The sequence below is a fragment of the Chroicocephalus ridibundus genome, chromosome 8 (assembly GCF_963924245.1).
Source record: "Chroicocephalus ridibundus chromosome 8, bChrRid1.1, whole genome shotgun sequence".
NCBI lineage: Eukaryota > Metazoa > Chordata > Aves > Charadriiformes > Laridae > Chroicocephalus > Chroicocephalus ridibundus.
This window is the reverse complement of record NC_086291.1, coordinates 48,743,890-48,756,504: the sequence shown is the minus strand read 5'-3', so window position 1 is coordinate 48,756,504 and position 12,615 is coordinate 48,743,890. Positions and strand designations below refer to the sequence as shown.

Below are 12,615 nucleotides of genomic sequence, written 5' to 3'. Positions count from 1 at the left end.
TGAAGTAAACATTGTATTTATTGACAATTGCTTTCATTTCAGCAGTTGCTAGTACAGAAACTGTTTCACTGACATAAACAAAGTGTTTACTCTCAAGAAATAAAATATTATACTTTCTCAAAATTCAGAATCTCTAAATCTTACTTTACAGCTTCAGCGGGTACAGAACTCCAGGCAGTGAGACACAGCTGTAAAGGAACCTTCTTTCCTGCCTAAAGATGCTACTGTTCTCCAGCAAATTTCTTCTTATTTAATGAACAGAACAGGACTCCAAGGCTGGAGATGTTTTTGTCAATTAATGAAAATTCATGCCAGAAAATGAGATCTTTGAGTATACAAAATTAAAAAAACCTGAGGGCAAACAGCTAAGAACCGATATAACCTTAAAGTTTGGCCCACTATTGCATGTGCAACTGTAAGAAATAATGGTGTGTACACTACAGTACATGCTTCTTCATAAAGCTAAGAGCTAAATGTTAAAGAGAGATGTGATCATCCAAACCAGATCAAGGGAGTTTTTTCACTAGTTTCACCTCTAAGTGACTGCAGAAAATAGACTGGTCCTGTAGCAAGTGTGTAATATGGCAAAGAACCATGGCCTGTTCTACAAACTGGGTCAGCTGCCCAACAGCAAACTTCATTTTAAAGACTGCCAGAAGTGGTATAAGAGTTTTGTCTATTGTGTACAAAGATCAGAACAGAGGGTGAGCAATGAAGCTCTCACTGTATGAGAGAGTACTTGTGGAAAAGGCATGGGAGAAGCTGGTACTGCTTGTCATTAACACAGATATTAAACAAGAAAGGTTTATGAAGAGAAAACGGTGGGATCAATAAAGAGGCATCTTTCCATCTTCAGAAAATGATAGGAGGTCTGGCATTTAGTTTAAACGTGTTGCATTTAAGAGAGCATTTGAACCACTCAAATCTATGCCTGCCTTTTCTGCAGCTTGGAGCTAGACAACCAATACCAACAATATCTCTTCACTGATCCTGGATGCTATTTCAAAGAGATGGGTTACCAGCCAAATTCTGGTGATCTTGTGGACGTTCAGGACTAGAATGGAGTTGTATGGTTTGTTCCCTTCCCCAACAGTGCTTCAGGAACTGAAACTGTGGTACTGACATTAGACACTTTGCAAGCAGGTGCAAACATCACCTCTTGGTGTTATCTATAGTTTTTGATGCTCAGGCATTTAACAAAAATAGATTAGAAGGAGGGAAGTTATATCAAAGAAATTTATATAGTGTTAATGGAATAAAAGAAGTTCTGTTAAATTCCAGGCAATGCTACATTCGTCCCCACTCTTTGTTTCTTAATTCATTCCTCTTGATCTTCCCAGTGACTGTCTTTGGCAGCTCTTGGACAAATTCCACCTAAATAAAAAAAGACAGAAAACAATGTAGTATGTTCTGCAGAGTCGGTTTTCCAAGACTGGCTCTCAGAATATGTGGAAAACTAAGAGGACTACCATCAGTAAGAACTGCCAAGTCCAAGCCAAAGCAAGGCAGCACATTGTGCCACTTGTGAAACGATTTCTTTGGCTGCCTAGATGGCCAAACATCTGTGTAGCTGCCTCACAGCTGACCAAACTGAGTAGTGTAACGTGAGTACTGTAACAGAAAGATGACTACTGAAATAGTATCAGAGGTCAGAGATGAATGACAAAAAGAAGAGCAAAGGGATGTTACTGGCATAAAGTCTTTAATGGTCACTAGTTCCTATGAGTTCTGCACAGGTGGACGAAAGCACTGCTAGTAGCTCTTTTCCTATAGTGCTGGGATTACTGAGGAACACCAAGTGTATCCTCCTTGGCTTTCCTCTTATTTATTAACTGTGAGGACCAGTAGATAAAAACTTATGCAGATTCAGTCAGGTACTACCCTAAGGTCACTAGAGAGTGCTTGGTTGAAGACTAAAAACAAAATGGAGAATTACAATTGCGAGCCTGAGAACATGCAAACCTAATTAGGTTATCATACAAAGCCTAGAAATTTTGAGAGATCTAAACAAGCACTTTACTCAAATACACGAAAAACAATGTAAACTAATGTTATTTAGGAAATATTTTCTGGAGCCAGTCCTCTAGCAGAATCTTTACCACTGTCTCTTTTAGGTGAATCATGACAATTTTAATAGTAATTCTCCCGAGATTTACGGAAGGGTGCCCTGCTTTAAAGTTTCTCCTCGGAAACATTTACCTTTCTAGGGTATTTATATGGAGCAGTAGTTTTCTTGACATGTTCCTGCAAGTCACGGGCTAAGCTCTCCAGGTCAGTGGATGAAAAGGTGGGGGACAGGACCACAAATGCTTTCACAACCTGTAAGGTAAAGTCAACAGAAGTGATCTGACATCATCCATCCACCAACCACCAGAGGTTACCAGTGAGCAGTACTGCTCAGAATCATGACATGCAAAAGAGAGGAACAGAGAAACCAGGGCAATGTAAGAAATGGTTGTGCCCAGCTTCTGCATATGTATATGCAGAAGGAAAAGCTGAAATCACAGTTTTCCTGCCCTCATTACAAAGCAAAAGCGTATTCTCTGTCCTCTCAGTGGGGGTCAAGAAAGAGGAGTAATAAGTGGTGTCTCTTTAGAGTTCTCCCTGAAGCTGAGGGACATTTTGTTTCTCTCTGAAGTTCACACTGAGGATAGCAGGCCCATATCAGCCCAGCACAGGACTGTGCTTTCTCCATATGTGTAGCCCAAGTCTAATGCTAGGTCAATATAACTTTGGCTACACCAAGACAGCCAGAAAAGACAATCTCAGTGTACAGACAAGTGTTTAACAACAAGAGGAAAGTAAACATCACTGTAATATTCTCCACAGAGGAGAACATTAGATTTCTCCTTGGGATGAAAAGAAACTAAGAAGAGCAAAGGCATGTAAAGGTGAAGGGATTTTGCCTGTCACCTTCAGTAGGATTACCCATGATGACATGACTGCCTTAGAGCTGTACGTTATTCAGTAAAGGAGGAACTGCTTTATATAGTTGTATATTTAAACAAACATATTCCTTCCCCCACCACTGTTCAGCATCATTACCTCTCCTCTAAGGGGATCTGGGCTGCTGACAACAGCTGTTTCTGCTACTGCTGGGTGCTCTATCAGGGCACTCTCTACTTCAAATGGCCCAATGCGATATCTAGGTAAGAAAAGAAAAATGTAGGATTTGGTTTTATAAACCGGAAAATCAGTAGAAAATGTTTTTTAATTGTCATACTGAAGAAAAAAACCCACAAAACAAACCAACAACCAAGTACAGAAACTTCAGGCAGAATGGGAAAGTTGGCTGTGTTAGAAGGCAGGAGCATTTCGTGGTTGTCATGTGTCAGAGGACTGCTGGGGCTGTGGATACCTCTCCATCTCTCTCCTCTTTCCTTGTGGCTCCTAAGCTGGAGCTCCATCCCACCTTGATAGCTTGGGTCTGCAGTACCAGCTGATGCCACATTATGGTGTCACATCATACAGTATCAAATTGTTTCATTTCAACACATTAAAAATAAAATGTCTCAATGCTCTTTGAGTCCAATAGAGATATCCTTCAATTTTTGTCAAAAAAAACACCAATGGAAGTCTCCACTCTCTGTTGAAACAGATGAGATGTTGCTGGGGAAACAGATACAGAGATGCCACTGACATCACCAAGATGATACTGCAAGTCTATGAAAAGCTAACAATAAAAGCAAGTATTCCTAAGTCAGGAGGTCAATACATTCATCACAGCATTATGATGTCAGAAGCTCACCAGGAACACAACATGTAAGATTATACAATGGCAGATTTAGAAAGGAAGCATGCAAACTGACCCTGAAGAAATGATGATGTCATCGTCTCTTCCAATAAAATGAAAATATCCATCTTCATCCACAGTCCCTCTATCTCCAGTGACATAAAAATCCCCACGTTGACTTTCTGCAGTTTTCTTAGGGTTATCCTCGAAGTGGTTTACAAACAGTAGTTTAGATTTTGAGCATGCATTAGCTATACATTATGCTACAATGCACATCATGTTAAATGCACTGGAACTTAATTTTTCAGTCAAGGATGTTCCAAGAATTGTACTGACATTGCTATAAAATACAATAAAAGCAGTTAAGAAACAAAACCATTTTGATTCTTTAAAAAAATTCTTTCTAAAAAAAGACCAAATTCTTCTCTTCCCTTTTCTAACATCCATCAATGCAAACAAACAAATTACTCTAGTAATAAATAATAAACTGGTGAAAAATATTCAGCCTTTTGAACCACTGTGCAAGGGGGAGAGATTTTGTGGAGATTGGTGGTGGTGAGGAATAAAATAAGGTCCTTACTACATATTCAGAGAATAAACCAAGTGGTCTTATAGGTTTGCTTCTGACAGCAATTTCCCCCTGTTGTCCTGGAGGCAGAATATTAGCATTTTTGTCTATGATCTAGAATGAAAAACAACACGTACTTTAGTCCAATGGGGGGAAAAAAACCCAACCAACCAACCCCAACCAAAAAAAAAACCCTATGAAAGAATCCAAAGAGCAGCCAACAAACCTGAACATCATAAAAGGGAGCTGCCTTCCCCATTGACCCAGGTTTAATCTTCATTCCTTTAAAACCAGAGCAGATTATTCCCTGTAAAAATCAAAATCAAAACAAAGTTTTGCAATAGAAAACTGCTACATTCACATTCATTTAATTAAACGTATTTTCTAGAATCATTCCAAAATGAGGAATTAAGCTTCATAGGATCCTATGTCAGTGTTGTATGGTACAGATAAGCAAAATCAAGAAACTCCCTGAAAGAATCCTGTTCCATTGTCTGCAAAGAATTCATGCCCTCTGCTAATGGGTCTTCTTCCTTAGATTCAAATACTGCGCTCTTTCCTGTCATTGTCACATGGAATTCACTTAAAGCTATTTCCATAAATATTAGAGCACATCTCCTCCCAGCAATCCATGTTTCTGTCAGGTTCTGTGAGGAGAGCCATTGAAAGGGTGTTCTTTCAGAGGTTATCAAGGGAGGAGATTACTGAAACATCCACAGAAACGTGAAGCAAGAAACAGGATCTGTTTAAAACACCATAAAGCAAAAAGGAATTACGAAGATTTAATAGAATATTGACACTACAGATGTACCGTTTCAGTCTGGCCATATATTTCATGGATGTCCAGCCCAGTCTTGCTTTTCCACTGATCCATGACTTCTGGGTTGAGCGGCTCCCCTCCACTAATGCAGTGCCTCAGGTTCATGAATTTGTATCTTCACAGGGAGTTAAAAAACAAGAGAAGCACTACTTAAATCTATTGGGCAGGAAAAGGAGTATGTAACTATAAACAAATAATACTGGAGAGCTGTTTACTAAGAGTTAGTCCCATGGTGTAGGGAAATCAGAGGATTCCTGATCCTTCGGCTCCTGATACAGCAAGGATATCAGTCTGTGCTCAACATTATATATATGAGTACTAATAGTCAGAGTTAAACCTACATGAAAAAAAAGTAAAAGTTTTGCTGAAGCCAACTTAAGGACATGTCTATAACCACAGAGCGATTTGCTGAGCCAGGGCCCTGAGTGCTGACCCCCTGCAACAGTCCAAGTGAGAAAGCATAAGAGGGGAGGAAGGAACGGTGGCAGGCAGTGAGAACTGGAGCAGGGGGTGACGTACAACTGCCACAACAAGTCACTCTCTCACAGTTGACACTGATTTTCTAGGATGACAGTCCTTCCCAAAGCACGGACAATCAATGTGGTAATTGAAAATTATAATAAAGAATTTAACAGGCGCTCAGTTTCATACCCTCAGGGATTTGCTCAGAAGTTCAGTAGTGAAAGTCTCGAATTTCTGAGGGAAAACACCAGGTTTCTTTATGTTTGATTACAAAATGCAGCAAAACTCACAGATTTTGTATGACAGTCTTTTCATGAAGGATATTTTAAACTAAATTACTACCCTATTTTGGGTCAAGCAGCTAGATTTGGGAGATCACTGAAGTTTAGTTAGGGTAAATTAAACATCAGTAAATAATTTCTTGACGTACTTGGAGAGATCATTTTGCACCAGCATGCGGAACAATGTTGGAGCACCAACCAGCGCATCAACAGGGAATCTGCAGAGAGTCTAGTGAGTTAAACAACAAGACGGACATATGAAGCCCAGACAAAAAACTGTTTTGTGGATGTACAGTGAAAAGGTGATATAGCGGACAAATATAGCTCTCCTTTCTATGTAAAAAGCACCATACGCTCTCTGTTGGGTAATAAACGCTCATACAGTTGGTGTACTATGCAGAAATTCACAGAATATTTGATTGGACAAAATCCCATGCTAACATGTCTACATGACACCCAGACCGCACAGTTTAGAGCATGGCCAGAATAAGCCTGTCTCTGCCTACATTACAGGGAGGTTTTCACTTTCATCTTGGTCAGCATAGGCAGAGAAACGCTTCGGTTTCAGTCTGCTTTAATACCAGCTGATATTACTTCCACAATCACTAGGCAAGCAATTAGTGCTGCTTTTGGATGATTTTCACTCACATGCTCACAAGCTATGAGCAAAACATATGAATGAATTGCAGGTTTGGCCCCTTCTGCATACGTTAAAAAGGGTAATAGGGGCTTTATGCAACAGATACAGCATCTTGAACACAACCCTCATGAAATCTATGGATGCTGTTAAGAATTGGTTTTTGTGCTCTTTCTGCATATTAACATATCTCTGAGTTTTTCCTTACATTTAGGATGGCTGCTGATTCAATCTGTGGTAGCTTATGTATAAAGATGCATGATCCAAAAACCCAGGGATCAAAAACAGATGCCAGTGAAGTCACTATCCATCCAGTGTCAGCTGTACTCCATATCACGTCTGAGGGAGTCAAATCCAACCAGTACCTGATAGAGCAGAAACGAATGAAAAGATAATGAAAAATGTTTGCTTAATAAATCCCAACCAAATCACAAACAAAGAAAACCATAAAAAGCAACAAGCCCAAGATTTATGACAAGATAAATGGGCACTCTGAAGAAGTTTAGTTGATGAGCTAGCTCTAGGATAAAAGGGCACCTAACTATAAGTTTGCATAAATATATATATATATACACACACACACACATGTATATCATATGTGTATGATGTCAGTCATAACATAGGACAGAGTAAGGGAAAGAGAGGAGTCTGAATTTATTCAGTAAAGTGACTTTCCACTAGGTAGGAAGATAGCGCTGCAGCAGCAGCAGTCATGGATGCTGTGTTGGACACCAGGTATTTCAGTTCTAAGGCTGCTGAGGAACCAGGGTAATCTGTGCAACCAGCATAAACTCTGCCTCTGCACGTGTCACAAAGCTTTTTGCAGCCCAAACAGCACGGTACCTCTTGGGTTTTTGTGCTAAAGTATTCCCAGCAATGGCTGTCCTTTGAACCACTCTAAAGAAAGGGTAAGAGATATTCATGGAAAACTGGAAACACTGCGGGTAATCCTAATCCCCTGGAAAGCTGCTGGAGTTTCTAGTCTGATTTCAGAGGGAGAATTAGGGCCGTACATTGGTATTTCTTATTTGGTAATTTTTCATCAGCTATGCAGCTTCAATTACCCCATGTTCAACCAGGCTCAAACCTTTCATACCTTTCACTTAAAAGGGGTCGGAAACCAAGACTGCCCTGGGAATGTTCAGTCATCTTTGGAGAACCTGTGGTTCCACTGGTAAAGAAGATAGTCATTGAGTCTTGAATCCTTGTTTTGACGCAGGAATGGTCAGCAGATTGGTTTCTTTAAAACAGAGAATGTAATTGTGACTTCAATAGTTACTTTACACAGGCTTCAGAATGTAATGAAATATTGCAGAACTCCTACCCCAAATAAGCTTCACAGAAGCTTTTCACCAAATTAGACTAAAATAATGTGGATTTACAAAGACAGAATTCCCCTTAAGAAGAACTGGATAGAAACTTCCTAGAATGAGACTGCTGTTAGTAAATGACACTGATGTGGATCAGCAATCAAGCAGTCATGATTAACACCTTAGTGTTGGCATCTGATGAGTATTTTTAGTCCGTGAATATTTGTAAGTGAGCACTTGTGGAGATCAGGTCTGCTGTCTGCATCATGACTGCAGTGTCACTAACATACTCACTTGTACAGGTCAGTGAAGTTCAGCCATCCCTCCCTACTGCCTTTGGACACCATTAGCTTGGTTTTCAGAAACTGACACTCAGATGCCACCGAGTCCACGGTAGGAGCCAGTGTGTCATCAGTAATGATGCCCACGGCCTTTGACGCCTGGAGTCGATATAAGATGTCTTTGGCTGATAACTGAGATATTCCTGGAATTAAGACAACTCCTGGAAGAGCAATAAAGTTAGTTTGGAATGGCATTTTTTTACATCTGATAATTTTCTAAGAACCTAAATTATTAACTATTCCCAAACTGATGTCTGAGATAAATTTGCCCTGGCGTTCCCAAGCCAAACAGTTATAGTGGAGTAATGCAGCTGCTTGTGCTCTCTGGAAGGAATGAAATGTGGACCTGCCTGGTGAATTCCATGGCTCTTCCCTGCCTTCTGTCATCTCCATGCCTGCTGCACAGGCCACCTGTCCTATGGCACCTAGTGCAAATCCTTCAGGACTGCCTGGGTAATTGGTAGCTAGGCCACTCACTAGAATATTACATTACTTTTCCTTTATAAACCATATAAATTCCTGATCTCATCTGATTTGCATTAACCGGTTTTACCAGTCTCAGATATGCTCACTGACCTGCTCGCATGCAAGCCACATTCACCAGCCACCATTCTGGGATTCGCGGCAGAATCACAACAATTCTGTCCCCCTTCTGCAGTCCACATACTTTAGTCAGCACATTGGCCGCTTTCCGAGACAGGAACCCCAGCTCTTCAAAGCTCCACTTCACTTCTTCTCCTTTTCCACTTATCCACCAAAAGGCAGGGTTTGATGGTCTCTTTCCAGCCTATGAAACACAGGGATTCAAACCCAAAACATTTCCTTATGAAAGACCCCATGAAATTATAATGCACAAATATCTGCAAATTATGGAAGATCTGAGTATTCACAACTGGCACGTAAGCTATTATTTTTCCCTTGTCCTTAATGGATTGAGATTTGCTATGGATCAAGCTCAGATATTCCCAATACATTCTCCTTTTCTGAACCTGAAATGTTTACCAGACCAATTGTCTCCAGACTCAAGTCCTAGTCTGGGTCCTATTTCAGTTTAAGACTTATGCTGAGCATTAATGCTCCTACAAAATCACAGATAATGTGAAATACTTCACATAATATTCCTCATATTCTGGATGAAGTTGTGGAATACTATTAAACAGAAGCAGCCCAGGCAGGGGACAAAATAAAATAGGACAACACAGTATCCGAGGACTCCTCCTAGTCTGATTGCTCAGGAAGAGGGAGTTAAGTGGTCTCTAACTACAGGGCATCTGGACAAATGCAGAATCCACTCTGGAGCAAGGCAATTAAGCATTTGTGGGAGAATTTTCCCTAGCATGCAATATTATTATGTTACCTGAATTTTTATGATGTGAATATCTCATATTACAGTATTCAGAAGGAATAAGTACAGCCATTCCAAGGTTAAATCAAAGTCAAAAGGGATTTACCATTGCTTTTTCTACCCACACAGGGAGGGCCCAAGGGTCAGAAACACTTTTAAAATAAAGCAAGAAAGAATGAGATTTTGCATCATTTCCTGATCCTGATGCAAATTGGTTTTGAGAGATATTTTTTTTTTGATAAAGAAAAAACCCAACTTATTTCAAATGAAATTTCAAATTAAAGTATCTCATCTGTACAACAAAAGATCATCTACCTTTTCAATCTCAGACCATTTGTCCAATACATCACTTGCAAAATTGAAGTACTTTGGTATTTCCTGTTTGCCTCGCCTGACTGACTCGTACTGTGAATATACATCAGAGGCGAACAGCCTGCGGTGTCCACGGAAAGTCCTACTGGGAGGCTTCAGAGTCCACAAGCATTTTAGAGTCTGTAATTTAAACAACTTCATGGCAGAAGATGATGTACGTAGATGCTGTAGACTATACAAGAAAATTTGCAGAATTGTTACTATGAATCCTGCAACAACAACAACAAAAAGAAAATAATCTTGAGATTATCCAAAGACAATTCAGTTATGAATTGATGACTTATTAATTGAAGTCACTTAGGGTAGTCACAGCCAAACTGATGTTTTTAACAGTTCAATTAAATGTGAAGTTCCCCATTCTGCTTGCTTAGATTTTTTTACCCCCAGCTTTTAAAGGATTTAATGTACTGTACTGAGCTGGCATCTCGTCTGTAGCTCAGCTGATCCTTACAGATTCTTGATGTGTTCTTTAGGGCTGCTAATTGCTCACAGCTCTCCTTCATCAAACACAACATCAAATGTTACTGTTTGCAATATAAGAAGGTTACTGGTTCTTACACCAAAGCATTCAGTAACTGATTCTCTATTGCTTTTCCTTCACGTGGAGTGAATATATCCATTCTGACTGATACAACCACTCACCACATATACCTCAAGAACCTTCACATCAGTATTCCTTTATGTAGGTCCCCAAATTTGATTTAGATATTTCTACATTTGCTCACTGTAAATGCCCTCTTCCATTTGTACTCACCTTAATGACCCGAAAAGCTTTCAAGTCCAATTACTTTCTTCCTTTCCATTGCTACTTATTTTTTATTTCTCTGTTTTTATATTACATTGTTATTATTATTATTTTCAGCAGTCTAGAAGACTGCTTCAGAACTGTGCTCAACTGTAAAAAATTCTAATGCTATTTAGAGGCTTCTTGTAAGTGCACATGAAGATTATCAAACATGGAAAAAAACCTCTGGGTCGTGTCTGGAAGAGCCTGCAGTCAGAGCAGGAGCCAGTGGAGTCCTGCAGGCCTATGATGATTCTAAAGACTGAGTCCATCTATTGATTTTCCTTCTTCAACCACTAAACACAAGTTACTAAACTCAATACAAGGTTAGGTGGGTGACTGTTGAAATACAGCTTAATTTTCTTTTCTGTTCTTACAAAGGATGAGTCTATCCACAAACTAGGAACAAAATTATAGGAAAACTCTTGATTAAATTCTTTTACATGTGGAATTTCTGTGGCCTGAGTGAAGCTGCAAAGTTTTGCCCTTTGTCCCAGGTTTTTAAGTTCATTTTGTGTTCAATATACCTCTTGTCCCATGTCTTCAGCTGTAACCACTTCTCCTTACATCTCTGATGCATGGATCTCAGTTTTGGTCAAATTTTATCCCCAAGAAAAAGTAACTTATTTAATAATGGAATTATTTCCTTATTCCTTAGCAGAAGCTTTTACAGTAATATTTAATCTATCAGGCAAATGAACTCAAATACCTAGAACTTGCACAACTTAATCTTTTCAGTGATATCTGACAGCATAAAAAAATTTGGATGCAGGTTTTCCCCCCGGAACAGGTAGCTTGTCAAAACCAACAGTAATTCATGTTGTTTTGCATGTTACACGGAGACTGTGGTAGAGAAATACTGACCAGCTGTAAATAATTGTATAGGATATCATTTGTTCCTGAGAAGGAATCATAGGACATGGATATAAAATGAAGTGTTATTATGTCCCTAAGTGCCACCCACTTTAGAATCAGGATTATAGAGCAGAAACTCATTTACATGGTACTTGCATTTTAAATCAAAACTCTATTAACAGAACCTGATGGAGAAAAATAATCTAAAAAGGTTTTACTGGTGAAAAATGATCTTTTAAATATTCCTTAAATATGCCCTCTTTGAGGTTGTGACCTCCACTGTTAATTCTAAAAACTTATGGATCCACTTTCATTCCTTTAACAGAAAAGCCTAATAATTTTCCTTATTCTTTTTAATAACATAGTGAGATATTTCTTATTTCTTAGTCTGCTCTAATTCTATGATTTAGCTATAATCTTCAGATTTCTGAGCATTGCAATGACAAAATCTACACAATAGCTTGTAAAGAAAAGAGGAGAGAAAGAACATTCAGGGACAGTATTCAAGATTGGAAATGGTAGTCAAGACTGGTAAGTGGAAAAACATTTTAAATCCAGGATTCCCTAGTGGTCTACAAAAATGTCTGCAAAGTTCTGTTGTGAGAGCTTTAGAAAATTTTTAGCACTTATTCACCTGCAAACTTAGAGATGAAAATGAAGTAATACAATTGAGGAAAAGACTCAGTAATGGCAAAGTCCTCTGAACTGCTGCAAGAAATTATTTTTCCTGATTTAGTACCGTCTCCTCCTTCTCAACTATCAGCAACACCAGGAATTCAGACAAACGTTTTCCTGACCTGTTTCCTGTGGACGGTATAGATTGAGAACTGGCTGGGGTAGATCCTCTTCATTCAGTTAATTCGGCTTTCAGGACATGTGTTTCCCAAACGAGGCACTGTAAAAATTAGCCTTTATCTGGGGACATGAAACCTGGATGCTCTGTCAAAAAGGATTTGGAGCGAAACCCTTTCTACTTTTATCATTTGCTTCTTTTGAAGTAATGAGAACAGAACACAGCACAAAACAGACCAGACAGCACATTTCTTTCTGTGGAGTAACCTTTTTCTTGTAATCATTCACAGCATTGTTAATTGTGCGTAATATGCA

The 12,615-nt window shown here is 39.2% G+C and overlaps 1 protein-coding gene across 4 annotated transcripts; it reads right to left on the bottom strand.

Moving 5' to 3' along the window:
• Positions 1-12,444, bottom strand: LOC134519515 (acyl-coenzyme A synthetase ACSM3, mitochondrial-like). 4 transcript variants are annotated; one of them, XM_063343819.1, is made up of 15 exons: positions 12,306-12,369; positions 12,143-12,213; positions 9,813-10,041; positions 8,729-8,939; positions 8,106-8,313; positions 7,598-7,741; positions 6,710-6,866; positions 6,014-6,093; positions 5,113-5,236; positions 4,528-4,608; positions 4,314-4,415; positions 3,810-3,937; positions 3,046-3,145; positions 2,200-2,319; positions 1-1,374 (listed from the first exon to the last, which is right to left on the bottom strand). In XM_063343819.1, exons 3-15 carry the CDS (start codon positions 10,008-10,010, stop codon positions 1,288-1,290), a joined length of 1,740 nt encoding a protein of 579 aa, XP_063199889.1. In that variant the 5' UTR covers positions 10,011-10,041; positions 12,143-12,213; positions 12,306-12,369; the 3' UTR covers positions 1-1,287. The 4 variants fall into 4 exon arrangements, with proteins under 4 accessions (XP_063199889.1, XP_063199886.1, XP_063199887.1 ...); XM_063343816.1 differs by having other exon boundaries at positions 12,143-12,216; positions 12,306-12,368; XM_063343817.1 differs by lacking the exon at positions 12,143-12,213 and having other exon boundaries at positions 12,306-12,444.
• Between the last annotated feature and the right edge of the window lie 171 nt (positions 12,445-12,615).